The sequence below is a fragment of the Vidua macroura genome, chromosome 7 (assembly GCF_024509145.1).
Source record: "Vidua macroura isolate BioBank_ID:100142 chromosome 7, ASM2450914v1, whole genome shotgun sequence".
Classification (NCBI taxonomy): Eukaryota; Metazoa; Chordata; class Aves; order Passeriformes; family Viduidae; genus Vidua; species Vidua macroura.
In genome coordinates, this window is record NC_071577.1 from 39,325,556 (window position 1) to 39,353,050 (window position 27,495).

At 42.3% G+C, this 27,495-nt stretch overlaps 1 protein-coding gene across 1 annotated transcript in view; it reads right to left on the bottom strand.

Annotated features, from left to right (window-relative positions):
• Positions 1-27,495, bottom strand: part of NEB (nebulin) — a 103,881-nt gene that overhangs the window by 18,135 nt on the left and 58,251 nt on the right. The window contains exons 93-126 of the mRNA XM_053982419.1: positions 27,017-27,121; positions 26,823-26,927; positions 26,543-26,641; positions 26,245-26,355; positions 25,985-26,089; positions 25,654-25,758; positions 25,292-25,396; positions 24,133-24,237; positions 23,746-23,850; positions 23,141-23,245; positions 22,819-22,923; positions 21,031-21,135; positions 18,750-18,854; positions 18,540-18,647; positions 17,160-17,264; positions 16,176-16,280; positions 15,952-16,056; positions 15,298-15,402; positions 15,088-15,198; positions 14,772-14,882; positions 14,216-14,317; positions 14,004-14,102; positions 11,464-11,574; positions 11,228-11,332; positions 10,308-10,412; positions 9,094-9,198; positions 8,178-8,288; positions 7,588-7,698; positions 6,341-6,454; positions 6,122-6,226; positions 5,612-5,716; positions 5,396-5,500; positions 4,523-4,615; positions 3,387-3,479 (exon numbers count right to left, since the gene is read on the bottom strand). Of these exons, the coding sequence (XP_053838394.1) occupies positions 3,387-3,479; positions 4,523-4,615; positions 5,396-5,500; positions 5,612-5,716; positions 6,122-6,226; positions 6,341-6,454; positions 7,588-7,698; positions 8,178-8,288; positions 9,094-9,198; positions 10,308-10,412; positions 11,228-11,332; positions 11,464-11,574; positions 14,004-14,102; positions 14,216-14,317; positions 14,772-14,882; positions 15,088-15,198; positions 15,298-15,402; positions 15,952-16,056; positions 16,176-16,280; positions 17,160-17,264; positions 18,540-18,647; positions 18,750-18,854; positions 21,031-21,135; positions 22,819-22,923; positions 23,141-23,245; positions 23,746-23,850; positions 24,133-24,237; positions 25,292-25,396; positions 25,654-25,758; positions 25,985-26,089; positions 26,245-26,355; positions 26,543-26,641; positions 26,823-26,927; positions 27,017-27,121 (3,579 nt within the window). The remainder of the gene's footprint in view (positions 1-3,386; positions 3,480-4,522; positions 4,616-5,395; positions 5,501-5,611; positions 5,717-6,121; positions 6,227-6,340; positions 6,455-7,587; positions 7,699-8,177; positions 8,289-9,093; positions 9,199-10,307; positions 10,413-11,227; positions 11,333-11,463; positions 11,575-14,003; positions 14,103-14,215; positions 14,318-14,771; positions 14,883-15,087; positions 15,199-15,297; positions 15,403-15,951; positions 16,057-16,175; positions 16,281-17,159; positions 17,265-18,539; positions 18,648-18,749; positions 18,855-21,030; positions 21,136-22,818; positions 22,924-23,140; positions 23,246-23,745; positions 23,851-24,132; positions 24,238-25,291; positions 25,397-25,653; positions 25,759-25,984; positions 26,090-26,244; positions 26,356-26,542; positions 26,642-26,822; positions 26,928-27,016; positions 27,122-27,495) is intronic.

Sequence of the window (27,495 nt, forward strand, 5' to 3'; positions counted from 1 at the left end):
GTGCCACAGAAACCCCGCTCAGCACAGGCCAGACCCACCAGATCCCACTGTTATGGGATTGTGTTTAGAGTTAGGATCGCTTGGGATTCATCGCACGCTCGTTCCAGGGGCAAGGATTAAGGAAGAGGCTGTGGGGGATTATTCTGTGAATGGGTCACTGCAGAGAGGAGATAAAGGCTCAGGGGAAAACAAACGTGGGGAGAAACACCACAACTCCACAGGGATGTTCTGCTGCCCAGCTTAGCTCAGGAAATGCCAGGATTATTTTCAGGCAGGTTTGTTCTTAGAAGAAAAGCGCGTGAAGGTGTAAACCCCCCCCGAAAGCACAAACAGTGGAAGATCAATGAGTTAAAACCCAGCCAGGGCACAGCCAGGACCAAACCCCTGAGGAAGAACAGGGTTAGGGTGTTAGGAGCACAGGATTATAACAACAGCCCGTTGTTATAAGTCCTGCAGGGTGGAAATACCGAGCTAATCTGCTCCTGGTTGCGTTTGACCCGCTCCATTTCTGGGGTCACGGGCGTGGGGGTGCCCGTGCCCAGCTCCTCCTTGTACAACACCTGTGGGACACAAGCAGGGTCAGAGCAGCCCTGGGGGCATCACTCAGCTGCTCCCTGGCATTGCAAACTGGGATTGTACAAAATACTACTTCATGTCTTATGATTTTACTAAATGATCTGAGCTGAAATGTATAATTATTGCCTATGACCTGTTTCCTCAAGAGGTTACACTTCTACTTCATAAAGCCCAAAAAAGACTCTATTTTCCATATGGGAAGTGGCTAAAAGAATTGTTTGAACACGTAAATTTGATTTCAGTATGTTTTCTGAGCCAGCTTCCTCTTGGGTATGATGAGATGGTGACTTTTAAGCTGTGCACACTTCAGCTGAGGTTTTACTGCCAGCATGGATCCTTGTCTGCAGACAAGTGCATGCTTTGGAATAGGATGAAATTCCATATAGCAATGTGTAAATGAACCTGAGTGTTGTTTACCTGTGCTTCCAGCATGCACATACAGTAATGATCTGATTTGGCAAGTTTTAAGTGCTAGACAGACCAAATTCACTTCTCGTGATGGTTCATTAGCAGCTAAAGTCAGTGTTTGGGCTGTGCAGCAATCATTCCTAAACACTTGCCAATTAACTGTTTGCAATAGTCCCCACTATGGAAATGGAAACGCCATTCACACCCCTCGGGATCTTTATCAGCAGCTCAGAGTGACTTCCCTTCAGTTCTTCATTTAAAGGACACAAATCCAAATATTCTGCTGGCCCCACCTGCGAGGGATATTTTACTTTTCATTTTAGTTTGGGAAATGTGATAGAATTACTTTTCAGGCAGTCAGCATGTCTTTATGGGATTAATAAACAGCTGGACCTTTTCTGGAATTGTTCAGTGTATAAAGAATTCATTGTGGGCTTTATTTATTTTCATTTCTGTTTGTTTGCACCACTATTTTACTCTGGGTTAAATCTCTAGGAAACAAAAACAACTGAGTGCCACCACTCATGTTATGAGGCTTAATTTAACCTGTAGTTATTTGATTTTTAAAAATTGCATTTTTCATGAAAGGAGATGTTTGTGGAATAACCCCAACCATGTGGGAATACCTGACAAGTGTATTGTCACATTTTGACTCACAGCTCTTCTCCCAAGTAGGAAAATCCTTGTACCAAAACAAAACTTGTACCAAAACAAGCTAACAAAAAAAATTCACTGCTTGGTGTCATTGAAACAAAGAAACCAATTACAGCAAGGGAAAACAACCTATGGAAAATGTTAGAAAAAAATGAATCATTTGGAAAAACAGCTCAGGTGTCCATAAGTGAGCTGTGAAATTGACACTTGACTGGATATGGGAAGGTTTTGTTTTCCCTTATAACTGTCATACAAAAAGGCTCCAATTGGGTTGTTCCCTCAAAGTCCTGCCTTCCTGATCCCTTTTTTCCCAGTCAAACTTCAGCACATAACCTGGGGCATTTCTGTTCCTGGCTCTGTGCTCAGAAAAGGCCACGGAAGAAGCACAGGCAGCGACTGATGGGGATAATTCCTGTCAGACTCAGGTATTTCAACTTGCTGCTGCTGGCCACGGGCATTTGGGAGAGCTGGAGCTTTCCCAAGAGGAAAAGGCCCTGGAGAGGGCAGGGAACAGGAAATTCCTGGGCTGCTGTGCTGGGAACAGGGACATTCCAGAAACAGGTACATTCCAGGAATAGGGACATCCCAGGAACAGGGACATCCCAGGAACAGGGACATCCCAAGAAATAGGGACATTCCCAAGCTGATGTGCTGGGAACAGGGACATTCAGGAAAAGGGACATTCAGGGAACAGGGACATTCCAGGAACAGGGACATCCCAGGAACAGGGACATTACCGAGCTGATGTGCTGGGAACAGGGACATTCCAGGAACAGGGACATTCAGGGAACAGGGACATCCCAGGAACAGGGACATCCCAGGAACAGGGACATTCCAGGAACAGGGACATTCAGGGAACAGGGACATCCCAGGAACAGGGACATCCCAGGAACAGGGACATTCAGGAACAGGGACATTCAGGAACAGGGATATTCCAGGAACAGGGACATTCCAGGAACAGGGACATTCAGGGAACAGGGACATTCAGGGAACAGGGACATTGAGGAACAGGGACATTCAGGGACAGGGACATTCAGGAACAGGGACATTCAGGAACAGGGACATTCAGGGACAGGGACATTCAGGGAACAGGGACATTGAGGACCAGGGACATTGAGGACCAGGGACATTCAGGGACAGGGACATTGAGGAACAGGGACATTCAGGGAACAGGGACATTCAGGGAACAGGGACATTCCAGGAACAGGGACATTCAGGGACAGGGACATTCAGGGACAGGGACATTCAGGGACAGGGACATTGAGGGACAGGGACATTGAGGGACAGGGACATTCAGGACCAGGGACATTCAGGACCAGGGACATTGAGGACCAGGGACATTACCAAGCTGATGTGCTGGGAACAGGGACATTCAGGGACAGGGACATTCAGGGTCAGGGACATTGAGGACCAGGGACATTCAGGGACAGGGACATTCAGGGACAGGGACATTCAGGACCAGGGACATTCAGGACCAGGGACATTGAGGGACAGGGACATTACCAAGCTGATGTGCTGGGAACAGGGACATTCAGGGAACAGGGACATCCCAGGAACAGGGACATTCAGGGAACAGGGACATTCCAGGAACAGGGACATTCCAGGAACAGGGACATTCAGGGACAGGGACATTCCAGGACCAGGGACATTCAGGAACAGGGACATTCAGGGACAGGGACATTCAGGGACAGGGACATTCAGGGACAGGGACACTGAGGAACAGGGACATTCAGGGACAGGGACATTACCGAGCTGATGTGCTTCTGGGTCTCCTTGACACGCTTCACCTCCGGCAGGTCGGGAATGGGAGTCCCTTTGCCAATGCTCTCCTTGTACTTCACCTGCAAAGAACAGGAATTAGGGAAGGGAAAAGCATCTACAGGAAAGCTTTCACAGGGTCACAAAGAGCTTTATCCTCATCTGTGGAGAGGGGAAGTTTAAAGGACTTCACCACCTTCCCCTCACCTTCCCAAGGAATCCATGGCAAGGGAATTCAGCTGTTGAGTCACTGGGAATGGCACTGAAAGGGTTTTATAAAACCAGATAAATTCCTTTAAACCTGACACTATTTGGCCTTTCTACCAACAAAAGGAGAATTTGGGATGTGTAAGAATCCCTCCTATTTAACAAAGGTGAGAATCATCACACAACGTTTCAGCAGTGACGGTGCCATTGCATTTCTGCTTTGCTAACAACAAAAAAAGCCTTTCACAAGAACATTTTAAACATTTTTAGCACATTCTGCATGAACAAACTGGCTGCAGTGTTAGTGCATGACACTAAATGACACCACCATTCAAAAAAAAGCATGGAGGATGTTTAGGAGCTTTGAAATAAAATTAATAGGTAAAATAGAGTGCTGTGACCTTTTAGGTAACATCCAAGTTTGCCAGGACATAACAAACCAAAAAAATCACCACCAGAAAATTCAGTCTGAGCAGAGTAAAACAGATTTTCCTGGGAGATGGTCCCACCCTGGAACAGGCTGTGGAATCTTCATCCTGTGGGATGCTCAAAACTCGGCTCATCCTAAAGCTGAGCCACAGGGTTGGAATAGATGATTTCAGCACATCCCTTCCCACCTAAATATTTCTTTTTTTTCTGTCCAAACTACATCTGGGATGAGATCAAATTGACAGCAAGAGCTTTTGTGGTTTAGAAATGGGTTGTGAGTAAGAAATAGAATGTTAATCATTAGAGAGGTTACTGTTAAAGTAACAAGGATGGGCAAAAAACTTCCAGAAAGTCACCCTTGACTGGGTGGGTTATTGCCAAACCACTGTTAGCAAGATGTAAAGAAAAGAAAAAGAGAGAGAAAAAAAAATATTATTTCAAGTTGAATTAGCAGCAGTAGAGTGAGTATTAAAAATCAATCCTTGTGTACCGAGCTGATATTATCCTGGGTTCGTTTAACTCTCTGCATCTCTGGGGTCTTTTCAATTGTGGTTCCAGTTCCAATATCTTCTTTATACAAAATCTTAACGTTTAGAATGAAGACAACAAGGTTAAGCATCCAAAACACAACATTCTTGCTCCCAGACACTGAATTTGGACACAATGGAGCAGCTGAAAGCCCAGAGGATCCACTCTGGTCACTGCCTCTCTGAAGGTGTCCAAAGTGAGCACCATTAGGGGAAAAAAAAGTGCTGGTTTTTTATATTTAATGCTTTTTAAGTGGGAGATAATTTATACAATAAATCAAAATATCAGATATATTTCAGTAGAATATTCCTAGGCTAGTGGAATGAGTCCCTGCCCATGGCAGGATGGAAGAAGATGAGCTTTAGGTCCCTTCCACCCATTCCATAATTCCATAATCAAAACATTTCTGGGCTAATTTTAGGATTGAAGATCATTATTTGCTCTTATTTGATTTGCACAAATATTTTCCACTTTGTACTTTGCAAATGGTGCTGGAGGCAAAATGCCACAGGAGACTTGATGGCAACAGGAACTGGGCAACAACTCAGGCACACAGAGCACGAGGGGCAGCAGGACAGGGAGGGACTGGCATGGGAACAGCACAAAGGAAAGGGACAATAATTATATTCATTTAATGAGGGATTGTTTGACTCTGTCACAGCTGTGCCTGTGAAAGAGGGCAATCACCCCACAAAAACAGCAGGAAAAACACTTTATAAAGCCCAGCTAAATCTACTGTGCCTGTAGGAGAAGCACCAAAAAATTGTAATTTTATTAAAGATATTAAACTGTATTTTTCTGGGGGGCTGAGGAGTGAAGACAGAGGTGACCATACCGAGCTGAAATTCTTCTGGTTTTCCTTCACCCTCAGGATTTCTGGGGTGTCCTGAACCACTGTGACTTTTCCTTTACTGTTCTGTAGGTCTGACTGATACTGAAGCTGTGAAAAAGGAAAAATGGCAAATGTTAACTCTATGCTGTACAAATTCCCTCACTGTTTTCTTCAAAAATGAGAAAAATATGGTTTTTAATTTTTTTTTTCTGGACTTACCATGCTAAAGTTCTTCTGATTCTCTCGGACCCTCTGCATTTCTGGTGTGTCAGCCACAGGCACGTAGTAGGGCATGCTCTTCTCTGCATCTTCCTTGTATTTTTTCTGATGGAAAACCCCAAATGGATTAAAATAGAAAACACAAAAGCAGCAAGAAACAGACTGGAGTTACTGATTGTTGAGTGGTGCCCATCTTTGTGGAGATGTGAGTTCTTCTCTGTCTGATAGAAACTGAGATTATGCCTCTATTTTAGACAGCAGGTTATTGAGGAGTAGAAAATTAAGAAGAATCTGCTTAAAGAAGAATTAGCTTTGCAAAGCAACAGAAATTATTGTGTCACTTGACACAGCAGTAAAATTAATTTGATTATTGCCATAGAATTCCAGAGCTCTGGGGAAGATTTGTTCCCTGGTGCCTCCTGAAGGTTGTGAGAGGTGGTTATTTGGGTGTTTAATTAGTATTTCCTGGAGTTCCCACATGAGCAGGATTAATTGCTGCACTCAAGATACCTGGCTGGAAAGGTTCTTGACCTGCTGGGCATGAATAATCTCTGGAGTATCAACAACACTGGTGTAGTTGGCTTTCTCCATTTCTGCCAATTGTTTGTATTTGATCTGTCGGGCAAAGCTCACGTTTAGGGGCCTCGGTCACCACAGCTCCCGCTGGGTTTCCCCAGAAAAATCTGAGTTTTCCTTCGCAAGGGGCTCAGAGAGGCAGGGTGCACGGACCTGGCTGGCGATGTCGGTGGCGTTCCTGGCGCGCACGAAATCCGGCGTCTCCAGCGCCAGCTCGGTCAGGCCCTTCCCGCGGATCTCCTGCTCCAGGGCCCTCTTGTACTCCTTCTGCAGGGAGCGAGGCATGGCATGGCAAAGGGGCAACAGCTCACCCTCACAGCCACACACACAACAGGGCAATCCCAACACAACAGGGCCCACCCCAAATCAGGAATACCACAAATCCCAGCAGGAACAGGGCCCATCCCAACCAGGAACAGGGCCCATCCCAACCAGGAACAGCAACAATCCCAACCAGGAACAGGGCGCATCCCAACAGAACAGGGCCCACCTCAAATCAGGAATACCACAAATCCCAACCAGGAACAGGGCCCGTCCCAACTAGGAACAGTGACAATCCCAACCAGGAACAGTGACAATCCTAACCAGGAACAGAGCCCATCCCAAATTGGGAATACCACAAATCCCAACCAGGAACAGAGCCCATCCCTACAGAACAGGGCAATCCCAACAGAACAGGGCCCATCCCAACAAAACAGGGCGTATCCCAACTAGGAACAGGGCCCACCCCAAATCAGGAATAAAACAAACCCCAACCAGGAACAGTGACAATCCCAACCAGGAACAGTGACAATCCCAAATAGGAACAGGGCCCATCCCAACCAGGAACAGCAACAATCCCAAACAGGAACAATGTCAATCCCAAACCAGGAACAGTGCCAGTCCCAAACCAGGAATACCTCTAATATCAACTCATAATTATGCACACAAATTATATAATTTCAGATTGTTTCAGTTTGTGCTTCATTACTTAAGTCTTGGTTCAGTCCTTTGATTAATTAATTAATGAGTCCCTTGAGTGACTGTTGATCCCAGCTCCTGTTTCCCACCTGAATTCCTGACAGTGACTGTGCACCCAGGAAAGAGCTCCCTTAAAAATCCACTTTGATCCTTATTCCCTCATCCATGTTCCTTCCTGCCCTCTACTCAAGAGTTTCCAGGGAATGATGGAGTTCACACCAGTCAAAGGGCAGGGATGGATGGGAGGGAGACTGGGAAAGAATTCCTGGCTGGGAGGGTGAGGAGGGATGGGATGAATTCCCAGAGCAGCTGTGGCTGCCCCTGGGTCCCTGGCAGTGTCCCAGGCCAGGCTGGACAGGGCTTGGATGGTGCAAGGTGTCCCTCCCAGGGCAGTTGGACATTCCATGCACTCAGGCATTTCCCAAGCAGCTCTCCCATACCTCATTCAGGATTTGAGTGGCATTCTTGGCTCTCAGCATGTCTGGAGTCTCCTCCAAGGCTGTCAGTCCTTTCCCTTTGACTCCCTCCTCCAGATCCTTCCTGTACTCTTTCTGCAGGAGAAGGAAAAACACTGCAAAGCCAGACCAAAGGGAGTTCTACACTCTACCAACTTTGTTGCAAAAAAAAAAAAAAAAAAAAAAGAAAAAAAAGAAAATGAAAGAAAAAAGAGTTCCAAAAGCTCCAAAAGAAAAGGAAAAAAAAAAAAAAAGAAAATTTGGAAAACAAGAAAGAATGTTGTAGAGGGTTATGGAAGAACTAGTCCAACAAAAGATAGGGATTATTGTGGAAGATAAATTGCCAAGGCACACACATATGGACCAGTTAGGCTGAGGGAAGTCAGAGAGGGGCAGCACATGGGAATACGGTTAAAGGACAGGGAAGAAATGTCCGTGGCAAATTAGCTGGCAGCACAAAATGGATGTAAACATGCTCAGTGTGGGTGGGCAGGAGAGTGGGGAAGAAGAAGTGGCAGTGCTGGAGGTGCTGCAGGAGGCAGAGGAAGGAAGCCCAGAGGAGCTGGAGCTGGTACCTCGCTCGCTATTTTGGTGGCGTATTTGACATGTAAGAGGGATGGTGTGACCTCCAGGCCAGTGAGGTTCCTGCCCTTCATGGACTCTTCAAAGTCCTTCTTATATTCTTTCTAATGACAGCAAGAAGAAGAAGAAGAAGAAGAAGAAGAAGGGAAAAAAAAAAAAAAAAAAAAAAAGCAAAACAGCAAATATTTATTACAATATTTTCATTATGTGCAAAGCTGGGAGGGTGTCATGTCACTGGGTACAGCTGATGCTAAATGGGCTCCTAAATCCTGTTCCCACTAAAACTTGTGGAGCAAATCATTGTTTTCCATGGAAATAGGACCTGATCCTGCCTTTGTTTTTTATTTTTTTACTCATTTATCTATGCAGAGAAAGATTCAAAGGTACCACAGAACTAATGGCCTTACACAGATGCTTTGCAGCCTCCATCTGGGCCAGAAAAGGAATAAACTTCAAATAAACACAGAAAAAAACTGCTCAAGAAAAGAAAATTACAGGTCAGGGGGAAAACCTCTGACAGCAGAGACATGCAGGGAATAAAAGAGTTTTCTCAAAAATGGAGTTTTGAGGTGAAAAAAAAAAGAAGCAGAGCACTTTCTGTGTCCTGTGATAAGACACAAACTCTGTGCTGTGTTGTGCAAGTGAAATAAATTTTGTACCACGTTTCTTACTCAAAGACTTGTTTAAGCTTCATTTAAAAAAAATTACAGATAAACTCATTCCATGACAGGAAAGTGTCATGAATGTTCAATGCAGCATTTAACAACCATCATAAAGAAATACAAAATTACTATAATTTTTCAGTCTATCAGCGTGCACAAGGTGCAAGCAGAATTGCCTGCTAAATCCCTACGTTTAACATAAAAAAAGGAATTTTAAAGCTTTTCAGCCTATCAGTATTGGTTTTACCTCGCTCTGCATGAGCTGAGACTCCTTTGCAGTCAGGTATGTGGGAGTTTCAAAGTCCAACATGGGCTTTCCTTTTTCCTTCTCATACTTTTCTCTGTATTTCACCTGAGAAGAAAAGACAGAAAGTCACCCTCCGAAATAACCTAATTAATTGAGTAGTATGTGCCTACTATGAACAGTTCTGGGATAAAAATCGAATGGCTAACACAGTTTGCCTTCCTGAAATCTCTGTTATTGATCAGCAAATGTAAAATTTGGTGTTCAGGAAGTAAAATGTCCATGAAGATGATTCCTGCTTCAGGTTCTATTCTCCAGATTTTCAGTGAGGGGATGCTGTGGCCAAGCAGAGCCTGATCCCAAACTGGAGCAACAAGGACTGACTTAAAAATTAATTCCAGCCTCATTAACAGCAGCCTGATGAACAACCCTTTCCTTATGGCCCTTGGCTGTGGGACCTTTTTGCCTTTGAACATCCCTGGAAGTGCCCAAGGCCAGGCTGGAGCAGCCTGGGATGGTGGGAGGTGTCCCTGTCCAGGGCAGGGGTGGGTCTGGATGATCCTAAATGTCCCCAAACCTTTCTGGAATTCTGTGCCAAGCACCAGAACAATCAGCTGTGGCCCTTGGTGTTCTTGCAGGAATTCCTCTCTTGCTTTACAGCCAATAATACTGGGAACAGAGAGGATCAGAGACCAAATCAGACTGTGAATTTCTCTGGAGTGATCCACTGTTTTATTCCAGAGGGAAAACCTCCAGGCATGTTGATAGTTTTGGTTAAAGTCATTTTGGATGCAGGAGAGGACAGCAGAGCTTCCCTTTGGATCACGGAATGGATGAAGCAGTTGGAAATCCACTGTCAGCAACAAGCCTAATTCCTTCAGTTCCCAGTTTCTGTGATTCCCAGGTCCTTTTTTCTCCAGAGATAAATCCCCCTGATAAATGTATTATCCTGTGTCAAAAGATCCATGTGCAGCAGAGGTGAGCAGCAGGATTGGCTCTGGAATGAAGGACTCGCAGGGAGATTTTATCTGTGTATTTTATGTGTTCTGCACCTGGAAACGTGCAGGTTCTGCTCCCTGGATCCTTCCCCAGGGGTGCAGTGCTGGTGGGGCAGAGAGGCACAGGGAATGTCCCAGCCTGGAGGATTCACTGGGAGGATTTTGATGGAATTTGGTGCTCAGTGAGCTGGGATAAGGACAAACACACGTCCAACTTACGTGGCTCTGGAGTTCTGAGGCCTCCCTGAGATGAACCTGTTCAAGATTATCTGGCACCACATGGTAGTGACCCTTACTCTTCTCATATTGCTTCTTGTACTGGTACTGAAGGGAAGGTGTCAAAAATCATCTCAATCAAAAAAAAAAAACCCTCAGCAAATTTACTTCTTAGGTCCAATCAAAGCAATGCTTCAATGGAATATCAAGAGAGAAATTAGAAATGCAAGAAGTAAAACAAAAACCAAGAAGTTTAGACTTTATATTGGGGGTTAAAGATGTGAGGGAATAGTTATTTTTTTATGGTCATTTGGATTGCAACAAAGGTTTTGTCCAAACCAGGATTAAAAGAAGAAAAAGAAAGAGAAGAGAGAAAACACAGTGGGCTGTACCAGGCAATAAAGGTTTTGCCTTTTCTCATTATCAATTATTTTGTTAGGCATAATTATGTGGATTTACAATAGGCGAGTGTTAAACAAACATGAAGTAAAAAAAATCGAGATAAAAATAAAAAAATTAAATCTAGTAATCAGCAAAGAAAAAAGGAAAAAATAAAAAAAGGAATTTGTTAGTGTGGTGCAATCAGTTAAAAATGGGATCAAGAGCCAATCCAGTAAAAATTATCAGAGGATTTAAAAGATGAGCAGTTCTGCAACCAGTTAAAGTGGGATCAAGAACCAACCCAGTAAAAATGATCAGTGTTTGCAATGTTAGCAGTGCTGCAGGAGATGAGGATTTCCCTTCCCCGGGCACGGGCGCGGGCAGCCGCCGGTTAAGGCGGCACCGTTGGGAAGCAGAGGAAGAGATCACTACCAGGTGATGCCCCTGGAGGTGCCCCAGGGAGCAGCTGTTACAGGAGGAGTTAGCAGGGAATTCCCCAGGGAATTCCCACCCTGGGAGCTGTGGGATCACCCCGAGCTTACAGCACTGGCGAGCTGGCTCGTGCTCAGCACGTGGTTCATGAGCAGCGACTCCTTCATGTCCGTGACGGGCTTGTGCAGCTTCTTCAGGTCTGCCTTGTACTTCACCTGCAGGGAGGAAGGGTCACACCCATCAGGAGAGGGTCCAGCCTGGCCTGGGGGAGGTTCCAACCACACAAAGGAGGGATTTGGGAAAGCAGGGTGGGATCTGCTCCCGGGAAAAGCCAAAGCGAACGTACCTCGCTGGCCATGTTGTGGGCGTCCTTCAGGGTCTTGTAGATTTTGGCCTCCTTCAAATCGTATTTTGGCTTTTTACCCAACTCTTTGGCAAAGTTCTCCTTGTATTTCACCTAAACAGAGAACAACCAGGTGTCACAGCTGCTCTGCAGGAATCACTCTGCAGAGGGGCCCTGTTTCGGTGGGGCTGGCTGGGAGAAGAAGGCAAGTGCAGGAACTTGAAGGGGTCCACTGGAAATAAGATTATTTCAAAAATGACCTGACCTGGAAAGAACATCTACATCTATCTGACATTTACAAGATACCACTTGCAATTTTTCATCCAGTGCAAAGGTCACACCTCCTCGTTGTAAAAATAAAAGAGGCAAGGGAATTGTGTTGCCAAAATTCTGACCCTTGGAGGTGAAGAGTTTTTCACTTGATGGGAACAGTCCATTGATTTAAGATGTTTCACAAAGACAGAGACAGGTATAATAAGAGTAAAATACAAGAAAATTATATATTATATAACATTAATATATAATATATAAAATATAATAATGTAAGAGTATATGGAAGAGTGTTAAGAAGAATTTTCTACACTTCTTGGAGAAATAAGAGCTTTAAAAACCTCAAGACTTTAGAGCACTGAAGATGTCAATACATCAAATACTTTTCTATGCATTGTTATGCACACAGTGTGTTCTGTCTGGATTAAAGGAGGACATTAATCACAAACAGAGCAGTGACACGATTAATTACTAATGATAAATCATTAATTAGATTCTACAGGAGTTTTAGTGACACTTCCAAACCACATCAGCTTCAGCCAGGTCAAACACAGCAATGTGAGCCATCAGAACCCAGCAGATCCAGCCTGGAGGCACAGGAATATGGACAGGAATGAGTTTTTTAAACCCAAAAGGAGAGTTGCTGGGAGATCAATGCAAAACTAAAAGCAAGCAAGCCAGACAGACAAAATGCCACTGAAAAACTCAACTGGGTAAACAAAGTGCACATGATGCTTTACAAAGTTTATGAGATGTCCCAAGAGAAAAAAAAACAGCTGTTAAAGATGATGCCAACCATTCTTTGCTCCCTCACTCCCCCACCAGCAGCTCATTTTCCCTCAGAACCGAAATTATCTCAGCGAAGAATGTTTGAAAGACCAAGAGTGGAAAAAGAATGGAAAACCAGGATCTCATCACTGAAGTGGAACAAACAGAATGACTTCTCTTTCCTGTAGATCACTTTGGAATCCTTGGTTCTCCTGAGGAGATCCTTGGTTTTCCTGCTGACACTGTGGTGGACATTCCAACATCCAAACGTGGCAGCAGACACAGCCAGACACGGAAAAAACAAAATCCCTTTTTTTTTTTTCACTTGGAAATGCATGTGTAAAACTGAAATGGCACAGACCTGTCTGCTGCCACTTCCAAACGAGCAACCCAGGCTCTGGTTTTCTATTTCCCAAAGGTTTTGATGTGGGAAGAAGCCGAAGAAACAATGAGCCCTCACACCAGTACAGGCTGCACTTCTCAGTGGGACTGACTCAGTCACAGCCTACTCTTCCATAGGAAATTCCAGCCAATAAAATAGTTTAATTGAAGTTTAAATGAAGTTTTAATAGAAGTATGAAGAGTTAAAATGAAGTTCTGGTGACCATTCACTGAAAATTGCCAGCACCATTTTTCAGGTTGGTCACACACATATATTTACACATGTATTTCCCTGTGTTTTTTTTTAATTTTTGGACAACAACAGCTCAAATTTTAGGTTTTTGGGTGAAAGAGGTGAGTTTTCACATTATGTTAGTGCACTGAAACCTTCCATGAAACAACCTGGAAGCTCCAAAACCATCATGAAGGGCAGAACATTTAAAGCTTCACGTGGTGCTGCAGAATTGCAAGATAATTATGCCAGCAAGAGACAAATACACAACAATGGCATTAAATGGCAGTTAATTAAAATTCTCTTACATGACTACTTAGCATATTTGCTTTCTTAAAGGTTCTCATCCAGGGGGTGTCATAGGAAGCAGCTCCGTGGCCTCTCATGTGTTGTTTGAGGTACTCTGCCTACAACCAGCAGCAGGAAAGCAAGGTCAGAAAGGCAAAAAATCCAGAATTCAAACACGAAGAGGTGAGAAAGAACCAGGGGGAACTGAGGTCCTGGCACAAGATTCTTTTAAAGATACAAAGGGAAAAGAAAGTGGCTGAAAGAAACCAAGGGTCCGTTCATAGAATGGAAAACAAGAGTCAGGTAAAGGCTGGTTCTTTTACCAAGAACCCAAAAGAGCTAAAAAAGAACAGGGCAAACACTTCAGCTTCAGCATTTATGTCACAGCATCATCTTAAGAAGGTTTTATATCTCCATTAATAACAGTATAAGAGTTTAACAAAGAAATACTTTGTACTGGTATTTAATTTTTACTTCCCCACATTCCCTTCCTTTCCCCTGTCCCCCAATTTGGAAATAATTTCAGTTATAATCATGACATCACTCTGTAAATTAATTTTATGTCTAATTTCTCTCCCTGCTTTGAGTTTCATTTTGCCCTTACCTGGCTGGTCAGTTTGGACACCTCCTTGGCCAGCTCAATGTCTGGACGTCCCAGCATGGTCACACCCACACCTGCTGCTCCACGCTTCTTATATTCAATCTAGGCAAAGAAATAAATCCTTTAGGAGTGAGGAAACCCCTTTTAATTATTCCACTGGATTTTGTAATTAAATTAAGGCTAAAGGATTATACAGAAGGCTCAAAGCCACTCACATTGCTGATTAACTTGGCAGCCTGAGTTGCTTTCTTAATATCTGGTCGATCTGCAATAGGTGTGTAGTGGAGTTTGGATTTGGCATCTTTCTTGTATTCAATCTAATCCATGGAAGAAGACAGAGGAAAGAAAATTAATGAGAAAATTAAATTTATTCATTGGGAATACACCAAGTAAGGACACAGGAACGTTGCTGAGAAAGCTCATGGATTTGTTTTGGAAATCAATTCACAAGGCATGAATCTGGAAATCTGGTTTTGTAAGTTGTCTACAAGTGAAGAAATAAATATGGGAAATTCTGCCTGTATTTGAAAGGATGAAAAAATTATTAGATGTGATTTTCACCAGATTACTTGAGATCCTACAGTGGGATTTAAATACAAATCCCTTATTTCTGTGCGATTTTATATTTGCAAATATTTGTACATTCATCTTTCAAAATGACACCTGAATATGGAGGCTAGGAGGAAATTCAGAAATCCATAAACTTGGGGTTTTCCAGCTGAATTTGATTTACATAACTGACTACATTAATGGAAAAAGAGGCAAACTTACTGTGCTCTGGTTTTTAGCAACTTCCATGGCATGTTTCACCTCAGGAGGCTCCAGCATGACAGAATAATTGGATTTGCCTTTCTCCTTCACAAACTTCTTCTTGTAGTTTGTCTGTCGAGAACAACAAGGGCCACGTGTGAGTTTTTAATGTCACACGGAGGGAAACGCTGCAGAAACTTGGAAAAAAAGTTCCTCCAAACTCCTGTAGGTGGACAAAGGGGAATCCCCTCGCTCCCAAAATGTGTTTGGCTGCAGCTTTTGGAGTTGGGATTAGAAAAGCTCAGCTTTGGAGACGATGAGCTGAGTGTGAGCTCACCTCGCTGACGTTCTTGGTCACCTCCTTGACGTGGACAGTGTCCCTGGTCTCGGGCAGGGTGGTGAAGGAGCCATGGGGCAGCTGCTTCTTGCTCTGCTCTTTGTACTTGTTCTGCCAGCACAGGGGAACACCAGGTCAAGCCCAGCAGCTCCAGGATGGAATTCAATTCAATTCAATTCAATTCAATTAAGAAGTAAATGGATGTTTTACCTCAGACACCAGAGAGCTGACGTTCTTAGCCAGCAGGATCTGAGGGGTGTCTGGAACAACGTGGTAGGTCCCACGGGCTTTGTTGTGCTTCTCTTTGTATTTTATCTAGCAGGAAGGAAAGATGCCAATTTAAATAATGTGCATCTGTCAGAATAAAAAATAATTAGTACAGCTGTGTTTGCTTGTTAGTGCAAAATTTTGCAGAAAATCCCATATTTCGATATTTTACAGCCTAATCCATACATTCCTATGGCTCTCACTTGGATTTTTTTTTTAGTATACTGAATATTAACATACTGTAAGCAATTATTAAAGATATTTTGTGTTATTATTAAAGGTATTTTGTGCTATTTTCTCCAGACACTTCCATTTCAATATCAGGAATGCAGAGATGCACCTGGGTGTAAGGTCTAAGGGTGCTCAGGCAATGTTAATTTTGAATATTAATTTAATCCATGAACTAGGCCATTGGCTTCTACAAGACCAAATTAATTCAGTGAATTTGTTATTTAAATAAATCAAATAATGAAGTGGGACTGAGAACAACCGCCCAAAGCTTCATTGCTAATCCAATTCTACTTGCAATAGAACAGTTTAGTAGTGAGTAAAGTGGTAGTAGAGAACTTGGAGAGGAAAGGTGAGTTCAGTGCTTACATCACTGGCCAGGATGGCATTATTGAGGGCCAACACTGTGTTTTTATCATCCGTGACAGAGAGTTTGCACCCCTTGAGGAATTCCCGGTCCAGTTTGTATTCGTACTACAGGAAGAAAAAAGAAAAGTAAGAGAGTCTCTGATCTTCTCCAATTAAAAAAAAAAAAATATTCTGAATAGGAGAGATGGGAAAATGGAATATTCAGTGTATTTTGATTTTCTTACATCACTCTGCTGCAGAGAGGACTTGGCTGCTTGGACGAAGTCAGGCCTGTCAGCAATCAGGTGCCAGTGGGCTTTGGCTGCTTCGTATTTCTTCTTATAATCCAGCTGTGTCCAGGGAAAAAGAAACAGGAAGAGCTCTTGGGAAACTGGTACTGTGCACACAACACACAGAGGCCAATTCTCTTTTGGCCTGTGAGAAGAGGTAAGAAAATGTATCTACACCAGATTAGGGCTTTTCTCTGGGTCAGGCACAGCCCAGCCACTGCAGGTTTCCACTGCTGGGTGGAGAAAGGGATCAGAAGGTGGACAAAGGGATCAGAAGGTGGACAAAGGGGATCAGAAGGTGGACAAAGGGATCAGAAGGTGGACAAAGGGATATGAAGGTGGACAAAGGGATATGAAGGTGGACAAAGGGATATGAAGGAGGACAAAGGGATCAGAAGGCGGACAAAGGGATCAGAAGGTGGACAAAGGGGATCAGAAGGTGGACAAAGGGGATCAGAAGGTGGACAAAGGGATATGAAGGAGGACAAAGGGATATGAAGGTGGACAAAGGGATATGAAGGACTGAAATGATGTCCTGACTTTGGAGAAGGGGAGAGCTTTCAGATCCTTCCTACTGAAATGGGTGCTGGGCACCGACAACAGAAACCACAGGAATGTTTTCCATGAAGCTTTGTCTCCAAGAGCATCATCCCATGGAATTCCTGGGACAGTTGTGTCTCTGCCAGGAAAACAGGGGACAACTGGAAGAACAGGATGTGTGACACACAAGAACCTTTATTTATTTCATACTTCAGTATGAAATAAATTAAATCACATTTTCTTCCAGCAGCGTAAGGATTAAAAGCGATGCCAAAAAAATTCGGTGGAATTTAATTTCTTGTGGAATAATTTCTTGTGGAAATAATTCCTTGTGGCTTTCACTGCCAGTTCCCAACACCCTCCAGAATAAAATTAAGCCATGAACAGGACAGAACTCACGTTGCTGTTCAGTTTGTAGGCGTGCCTGGGAGTTTTGATGTGAACTGAATCTGCCACGACGTTGCAGCGAGATTTGCTCCTCTCGTACATTTCTTTGTATTTCAGCTGAAGAAAGACAAAGATGTAAAAAAATGTTTGCAAAGGTCAGATCAGCATCAACAAGAAAAGCATTCAAATATTGGAAAACTTCATTAAAATTGCTCCAGTCCGGATAAAATCTTAATAGGAGAAAATGACTGGAGGTGGCACTCAGGGCTCTGGGCTGGTGATGAGGGTGTTGGGCACAGCTTGAATTTGATGGCTTTGAGGGCTTTTCCAAACGAAATAATTCTGGGATTCCATGAAAAATAAATTCTGTTGATACAACTTGATATCAAGCACCTGCCTGAAGGAGGGTCCTCTCCAGCAGCACTTCTCTTTATATAGAAAATGAGGCAGTTTTAACTCACCACGAGGCACAGACTAAGATTAAACAAAATCTATTCTCAACCAGTAATTCTGAATATTTCTAGTTTTTTGCAGCAAAATCCTTTGAAGAAACTTATTTTCTGATAATTACATTAACTGAAAACTCCTACAGAGAATCTCAGCACTCAGTTTGGAGCTTAAAAAATGTCCTTCACATCTCTCAGTGATCCATTTTAGAATCTGGATAAAAATTAATGATTCCTCCTGGAATAAATTAAATTAAAAAAATAAATAAAATAAAAAATTATTTTTTCCTCCTGGATTTACTAATCATGTAGAAACCCATGGAGCATCTGGATGAGATTCAGGCTACTTATTCTGACAGTACTACATTGAGTTTCAGAAGTTTCAGTATCCTCATTTATGGATACCTAAGGAACAACAAAAAAAAGGACAGAGAGAAAGGGCAGGAGAAGGAATTAGGAGCAGGAGTCCTAAATTTTATATTATTTTCTCTCTCCTTCTTACTTTTCTATTGCCCCAGAATCAAAACATATTTATTTTAGATCAGAATATTTACCTTACATATTCACAGTATCCATATAAGAAATTAATAAACACAGCAATACATGAAATATTTTATTCAAGCCTAGAGGAAGAAAAAACAGAAAAAAACCCTCTCCAAATTAATTTAGATTTGGAGACCACTTTGGCTTTTATTTCTAGTGAGGGGTGGTTTGTCCCAGCAAAAAAAAAAAAATGTTCCAAGATCTCAAAAAGAAAATTCTACGAAAGACTTCCTAAAACACTGGGTTTTGAAAGAGCACCGGATGCAGGTAGAGTTTTACAGTCCAATATGGTCTGAGAAGGTGATGATTTTCACTGACAGCATTACACAGGAGTTACAAACACTGGCTACCAAGTTAAAAAGTGGATTTGGGGTGTTTTTGGTGCCACAGAGGATCCACTCACGTCGCTGATCCTGTCCTTGACCTTGCGCACGTGCAGCAGCATCGGCGTGTCCTGGATGGTGGTGTAGCCCTTGGGCTTGGCTTTGTTGTACTCCAGCTTGTAAATGATCTGAAGGGACAAATTTGGGGCTTGGGTTATTCCTTGGAATGCTTGGTGTCAGCTGGGAATTCCCTGGGGGTGACTGTCCCATTCCAAAGGGTCCACACTTACGTCACTGATCTGCTTGTTGACCTTCGTGGTCCGTAAATACTCTGGAGTATCCAGAACTGTGGTGTATTTGTCTTTCTTCTTCTCATAGTCCTTCTTGTACTGAATCTGGAGATGGGGAAAGGCTCTAAGTTAATCCCACAGAGCAGGGTAAAACCTCTTCCAGAGGTGGGATTAGATCCATGGGTAAAACTGCAAAACCCTCCCACAAAGCCAAAGAAAGCAGAACATGCACCATGAGCTGAATTGCAAACCCCTTCCTTGCCCAGGAGGCTGCCTGTTTGTCTGATTCATTTTATGGTTAGCTCAAGCTAAAATCTCCAGGACTGAGCTAAAAAAATAAATCCTTGCAGACCAGAGACTTTTAAATTACATGATGGACAAAATCTCATTTTTAAATATTCATATCCAATTGAAATTTGGAGGTCTTTTCCAACCTTAATGATTCTGTGATCAGAGTGAAGAGAAATGTAAATCATCTCACACAGCAGGAGATAAAAACGTTGCCAAATATATCCCAATGCCAGGATATTTTCAAGGCTTTGGCAGCAGGATTTGTGCCTTGGTGATGATTTTCTTAAGGATCAGCTTGCCCTGCTCAGGTTTCTAAACCTTTTTTCACAGAGTTCACCAAGTGAGAACAGGTTCACCAAGGATGGAAATTCATTGTAGGCAGCCTCAAGGCAGCTGGAAAAGGTTAGAATACATTTTTTAAAAAAGAATTTTCATGCTCTACCCTTTATCAGAAAATAAACCCATGCATTTGAAATGGGACTGCGACAGACAAAATATGAAAAATGATAAACAAATAATCAATGATAACATGGAGTGAACTCAGTGGGACATGCAGGTCAGAACTTCTTTTTTTTAAATTCAAACATACTCAAAGTTTGAGTTTTTAATTAAAGAATATAAATCCACAGAAAAAATGGAACAAAAATGTCTGAAAGACCTTCAGTGATTTGTTACTGAAGAATGTCACTATTGGCACAGGCAATAACAAATTCCAATTCCCTCTGACAAAATTGTTTCCAGTCTATCATTTATATTCTAATTCATGATCAGGAATGATTTTTCCTCCCAAAGGGTGACCTGACTGCCAGCAGCTGTGATTTCAGAGCAGAAATAACTGTTCTGTGTCTGACACCATTCTGGGCACAGTGGGAGATAAATGTTGGAATCTCCCTGGCAAATCCATCGTGTCCTTCCTGAATTAAGGAACTGGGGTTATCAGAGGTGCAGGTCAAGAAATGGTGTCAGAATGAGAACTGGGTTAGGGAAATACCAGGAAGAGCTAACATCCAATATCTGAAATGTAGAGAAAATTGCTTTTTTATGCAAATATGTGGAATTCATACCAATTGTTGATAATGAAAGGAGATGTGGGGACAAGCTCAGCCTGAGCTGAGCGACGTCCAAGAGACAGCAAACATTGTTTCAGATATTCTGTTTTATTTTACCACAGCCAGCATTAAGCACATGGAGGAAGCTTTGGGGTCTGAATGGAAATAGAGGGAACAATAAATATGCCAAGTCCAAGCAGCTACAGTGGGATCTAAGGTGTCCTAGAGCAGCAGCTCTGCAGATTACCTGGCTCCACAGGTATGTGTTGTAGAGTGCTGTCAGCATATCTGGCCTCAGAATTTCATTGCATCCGTGCTGCAGGAGCATCTTGGCAAAGGATTTATAGCTTTTCTGTCCATGCAAATGGCAACCAAGGACAAGAGAGACCCATGAACAACATGAACAACATGAACAACGACACGGCTCTAGATCCCAGGCACTTGGAGAGTGGAGAGATTTAGGCAAGGTGCTGCATGTATTCATCCACATGTGCATACAATTCACATCTGGACATTTAACACTGCCAAGGGTAAATATTAACCAATTTTCCTGCTCTCACGTTAAGAAAGTTATGAATTTTTTGGGGGGAGATGAGAGTCAATTAGAGATTAAGGCAAATATGTCCCTGTTGCTTTATCTAGAAATGAGTAAGCAGATTTGAAAAGAGAGGTAATAAACCAATAAATGCTTGATTCTGCATTTTTTTAAAGCCTCTGCAGTGGCTTCAGGAGGGATGGGATTCCTGATGTCCATTGATGCACAATAATGGAAGTACATACAGGACAGGTGGACAGAGCAGCTCACACAAAAAGTGGCTCCTTTTTGGGTGGCAGGATGGAGATTGGGTGAAGAGTGAAGAAACATCACAAAAATCACAGGGCTGTGACACTGCTGGGAGTGAGGGTGGCACATGGAGCTGCTCCAGGTGCCCCCACAGTACCTGACTGCTCAGGGTGCTGCCCCACTTGGCCAGCAGGTTCCTGGGATCATCCACAATTACGCTGTACCTATCTTTGAGCTTCTCATAGGCTGCTTTATATAATTTCTGCTCAGAACAGCACAATACAGTGTAACAAGAGAGGGTTAAGATACACAGAGATCACTGGTACAGCCTCTTTACAGGCTGGGGTTGAAGGTTGTGTCCAAAAGAGAAAAATGCATTAAGGATAAAAAAAAAAAAAAAACAACAAAAAAACCCCAACCAAACAAACAAATTAAAAAAAAAAAGCCAAACCTTCAAAAAACAATTAAAAACCCCTCAAATAAAAAACCCAAACAAATAAAAAAACCCAAAAAACCCAAACAGAAAGCCCAGAAAAAAACAACCAACCAAACAAAAACTAAACAAGAAAAAAAAAACCCAAAAAAACCAACAACCCCCCACAAAAAAACCCACAAAAAAGCTAACAAAAACCCAAAAAAAAAAAATCCCAAAAATAAACAAAGAAAAAAACCAACAAAAACCCCAAACAAAAAGCCCCAAACAAACAAAAAACTGAAACAAAAGAAACCCAAAAGAAAACAAAACAAAGGAAAAACCGAACCAAAACAAAAAAATCAAAACAAAACAAAAGAAAAAAAACAAAAAAATAAAAAAAGAGAAGAGGGAGAATATTTCCAAATGGTAAATGCATTTCTACATTGCCTCTGGAAGGCCTACAGTTTAAGGATGTCTCTATTCCACCCCTGCAAAAAGCAATTTTATGATTGATTTTCTCCATGAAAAGTAACTGCAGAAGCAACTTTGTGTTGCAGATTCCTGAGCTGAGTCCAAAGAGAACACAATGAGATGTTATTAAAAAAACATCACTTATATAACCGAAGCTATTTAGGCAAGTATTTCAATGTATGGAGCTCCCATTGATAAAATTTCACCCCTTTATGTTTCTGATATTAATTTTTTCCTTATTTGCTCTATGAACAATAGTAAGACTGAACAACCTTCATAAAAATTCAGGTATTTGTTGTGAAACAGCTTTTCTTACCTAGAACAGGTAGTACAGTAATAAACTTACAGACAGGTAATGATATGACACAATGGCTGGTGAAAAAGAATGAAATATAAGATATAAATATCTCAATATCTGCTTCTTTACTGAAAAGCATCAGATTTCGATGGGCTCTTCAAGCTCTAAGCTGATGGGAATCACCCTGAACCTGGTGTAGGGTTCAGGAATCTGTCCTGGGGTGTAGAGCACTAATCCTACAAACACCAGGACAGATTTGGATTTTAAACCCAGGGGTGTTCATTAATTATTAGGTTGGGTCAATTGTTTCTTTAGCACTACAGGAGGAAAACAAGAAAAAGTTGAGTTGTGGAGCAGAAAAATTCCAGGCAAAATGACTGAAATTAAAGGAGCTGTGGAAACTTCAGACATAACTCTGTCTTCCTCACACCCATAAAGATTTTATCAATGTTTGAGGAAAGCAATTGGAATTCTGCCCACACCCTTATGAGATGGAAACCAACACTCAGGGTTACTGTACCAGCAGCATTATTTAAGTCAGCAAAGGAAAAGTTCCTTTGCCATGAAAAATTAATTTTTCTTTCTAGACTCTGCAAACCTGTTCTGTCCTAATACTCAGAGGAACAACAACCTTGTCTTTCATGACTTTAGTCTGATCTTAAAGCATCTTTAAGCCTGATTTTAAGGAAGGACAACCTTCATCTCTGTATTTACTCACAGACCAACTCCTTAAGGCTGAGCCTACAGAAATCTTTACTCACCCCATCCATCAGCTGAGTTGCATATTTAAAATGTTCATTGATTGGAGAGTCAGCCACGTACTTGAACTTGGACTTGGTCTTCTCAAAATTCTCCTTGTACTTACACTGCAGCCAAAGAAAATCAAATACACAAAACCCAGCCCATGTTAGTCCAAAGAAGGGTAAGGCAATGAAAATGTGATTTTAGAGAGAACTTGTGGCAAAAAAAAAATTGGTGGAATTATTGCATTTGTGAGTTAACTTTTTTACCAACAACAAATTGTTGTAAATGGATGCCAAATGTCCAAAACCATTCTGCAATAATTCAGGGTGTGTCACTCACCCCACTGTAGAGCACTTTATTCTTCTCTGCCAGGACAAAACTTGGAGTATCCCACACATAGCAGCCAGTGCCTTTGAGCCATTCCAGGTCTTCCTTGTATTTAACCTTTAAAAAAGAAGTAAAAAGACTCAATTTCAAGCAGATAATCCATGCTGAAATGAACCTCAGCACCAGGTATGGCAAAGAGAGTTACAGCCATTATAAAATAAATTAGTTTCTCCCATTTTTGTGATGGGAAAAACAAAATGTGATGGACTCAGTTTATTCACACACATAATCTATCATCAGCTGCTGCAGTTCCTGTGTGAATTAAAAATATTGTACAGGTGAGGGGTTATTGTGTATGCACAAATGTACAATTAAAGGTTGTTACAGGGCTGAACAAATCTAAGCAAACACAACTGAAATTAATTAAAATTGTCTGCTAATTTGACAAGGGGGGCGTGCTGCAGTTTTGGCCATCAGATTCTGTCAGCTCCCGGGGCAAACTGTAAATCACTGAAAAACTTCAGCTGCTTTCCCCTTGTTGAGAAAGAATGTTTGGGTTCATTTTGAGACCACGTTGGCCTTTCGTGCTGGGCCATGCAGGAGCTGCTGGAACTCACATCACTGATGGCATCCGTGACCAGGCGGTGGTGGAAGTGCTCGGGGCGGTCTGGGATGGATCTCCAGATTCCCAGCTGGCTCATGTAATTCTCCTTGTACTTCACCTACAGAGACAGTTGAAGAATTAAGTAAAACAATCGAAGAGAACACTCCAGACAACACCAAAGTTCCATTTCCCCCCCCCCCCCCCCGAAACAAAGAGTGGAAATGAGATTAACTTGTAACACCAAAGCAATCAATATTCCAGAGAAAGAGAGAAATCAACACTGATAATGCTGATTTTTTTCCTCATTATTTGACATAATGAAATGGAACAAAAGGCTAAGTGGCCTATTTTAGGTTATTAAGTGTCAAACACTAATTAGGAATGGAGATGCTGTACATACACTGCTGATGTCATCAGTGACCTTCCTGTGGTAGACAATGTCCAGAGCATCCTTCACGGTGTGGTACTTGCCCTTGGTGTTCTCAAAGGTTTCTTTGTAGCGCAGCTGAGAGGGAAAAAACCCACAAAAGAAGGGATTAATGTGCCAGGAACTGTTTCAGTTAAATTTCTCACTTCTCAGGAATCATACCCAGGGATATGTTGCTGTCTGACACCCCAATGCAAGCCCTGAGGAATTTTAGGAGGCTGCAGTTGCCTACAACCAGTTGTAATTTCACTGAGACTTGTGGTGAAAATTACAGAGAATTTCACCCGATTTCCTTTCAGACTTTCAGACTCCTGCATCACAGGAGTGCTCTCTAGAATAGCACAGGTGCCACTTCTGGCAGAAAAATCTTCCCTGCCCTCCTCTAGAAGAAAGCAGGAAGATCATCCCAGACTTTCTCAGAGGAGAAGTTCCCATGTGCAGAAGAGCTGGGATGCTCCTTGGCAGTATTTAAAAATCACTCTTAGAGCAGTAAGACTAGAGAAACCCTAGAACAAAGCACCAGCCCTGCACACACCCTGTCACATCCTGCTGGTTCTGAAATATATGGAAAAGCTCTCACAAATGAGCATTTTTAAATTCCCTAAAATCACAAATAACTATTCCACGCTTGAAAAAAATCAATTTCACCTTAACAACCTCCTGTGCAGCAGCTCTGGTAATTTTTTCCTCTCTAAACTACTTCTGAATTTAAAAAATGAACACATTCCCAGTGACAGGGCAGTTTACTTCTAACACAAAACTGAGATGAAAAAGCTGATAAAAGTGATTTTATCCTGACCCCAGCATCAATCACTTCACTCCAGTCTGCTCTATTTGGAGACTTGATGCGTAAGCAAATTATTTTCATTCTGTTTTTACTTTGCTGTATGGCCACACTTCAGTGCAATGGGAAATGAAAATGAATTCCAAAAACTGGAAGAGAAAAAAAGGCATTGCAGTGGAATCAAATCAAAACTTAACAATGTTCCTAATTTCAAATGGAAATGGACATGTAAATAAGGGGACACTGAGATATTCTGTGCTTTGCATGCTTGTTCCCCACTGACTTTTCCTGTTCTTTTCCTGGAGAATGCAAGGAAAAGCAGCAGGGGGGTGTTCCTGGAGCACTCACATCACTGGCATTCAGGTAGGCTCTCTTGGCTCTGATCAGCACTGGGGTGTCAGGGACAGGGGTGTATTTGTCCTTCATCTTCTCATACTGGGTTTTGTACTTTTTCTAAGAGAGACAGCAAGAAGGAAAAGTCATCACTGCAATTTTAGAAGCATTTTGCCAACCTGCAAAAAAAGCTAAAACACGTTTCAGAATGTTTTATTTCACCAGAAGCTACAAAGGAAATGTGGAATTTAAGTATAAGAGAGAGATAAATAAATGAAGGCTAAACCGATTTGAGCCTTGAAATTATGACTAAAATTAGAAATAAAACTTCTGAAGAGTTCAGCAGAGTGGCAGCAAATTAGAAAAGAAGATTTTACCTCACTGATCATGTCCTTGACATTCCTGGCATGTGCAAAGGCTTGAGTCTGACCATCAGCATGATGGTGGGGTCTCTCCTTTGTGGCAAGCTCCACGTACAAGTACTGCAGCAAGAAGAAAATAATAAAAAAAAAAAAAAAAAACCCACACTTCTACTAAATTCTACCTTATGTCTCTGAAAAACAGCTGTAAATTCACAATATAAACATAACCACCCATTTCTAGGAGTTCTACATTGCTTGGAAAAGGCCTGGAAAGCTTTTGCTGTACTGTAACAATATATTAAGAAGGATCTCCTGATTGATTTTTATACCAGCACGATTTCTTCACCTGGCTTTGTATTTTTTGTCCTGTCTTGGCTCTTATGAAGTCAGGTGTATCAAGGATGGAAGTGTATTTTGTCTTCAGCTCATTGCCTGCAGCTCTGTAAACCAGCTGGAAAAAGACAGGTCCAGGAATTATTTCTTGTGCTATTGTTTAGAAGCTGCACAGCCACAGCTTTGCAGTTATAACATCTCATCTATTCCAGTAAAAAACACAGGGAGGGGCTCATTACAGCTACACAATTGTGCAGAAATAACAGAATTTACCTCGCTCAGATGGGTTTTTAGCTCCTGAACTGCTCTGTACCCAGGAGTATCCAACACCACCTGGATTTTAGGCCACATTTTCTTGGCAGTACTTGTGTAGATATAATTGGACTGGAAGGGAAAAGCAGTATTAATAAAGGAAATTGTACAGTGCAACCCAACAGTGCTCTGAAACAACGAATTGGCTGCACGGCACAAAATTCGCTCATCCTTTGCTCATTTTCATCTGTTTCACTTCCTGCATGCACAGAAACAAATCCATTGTTGTCATGCTCAGTTCCCAGGGGAAAAGTCTTACCCAGAGCTTGCGGAGCTCACGGGCACGGACCATGTCAGGAGTGTCATACAGGAAGCAACCCAAGCCCTTCAGCCACCTCAGGTCCTCTTTGTATTTATTCTACGAGAGAAATGCAATTCAACATCGACCTTTGGGATCATTTCAATCTCCAGTCCTTAAACGCAGTGAGAAAGCTTTTTTTTTTTTTGTTACAGAACAGAAAGGAAGTGAGAGAAACCCAGCCCCACTCCCAGCAGAGAGGTTTGACCTCACTGCAGGTGTGGGAGCAGCAGCTGCTTACGTCACTGGTGATGTCCCCAACGTAGCGACAGTGCAGCACGTGAGGGGTGTAGGGCAGGGAGATCAGGTGGCCCTGCATCTTGAAGAAATCTGACTTGTAGATCAGCTGGAAAGCAAGGAACAAAACATCATTTCACCTGTTTGGTCAGGGGATAATCTCAGTTTCTTCAGCTGTTCTGTTAGGAAGGCACCTACATCGCTGACAGCCTCCTGGGTGGCTCTGACTTGGCGGAGCTCGGGCGTGTCAGGGGTGGTGTGAATCTTGTCCTTGTTCTTGTGGTAGGTTGCCCTGTACAGCCTCTGTCAAAAGAGACAGCATCCTGCATTTTAACACAGCTCAAAACCTTGAAATGGCAGAGAAGTTCAGCACAGCGCAACTTCTTACACAAATTACTGTTTTCTACCCAGGCAAAGATTTTCCATTCATTGTTTTAAATAAATTCTGGAAATTTCAGACTGTAATCCTAAAAACATATAAATACCTATATTTCATTTCCATGGCTTTAAACCCAATGATCAAAGAAGTGAGAAAATATATACAAAACCCAAAACTCCTGTGACCCAATTTTATACAGATACAATAATTTCTATTCAACTTTAATCACAGCTAATAAAATCAGGCTGTAGTTTTATATTATGGTATCAGTTTCAACCTGGACCAAGGATCTCTCACC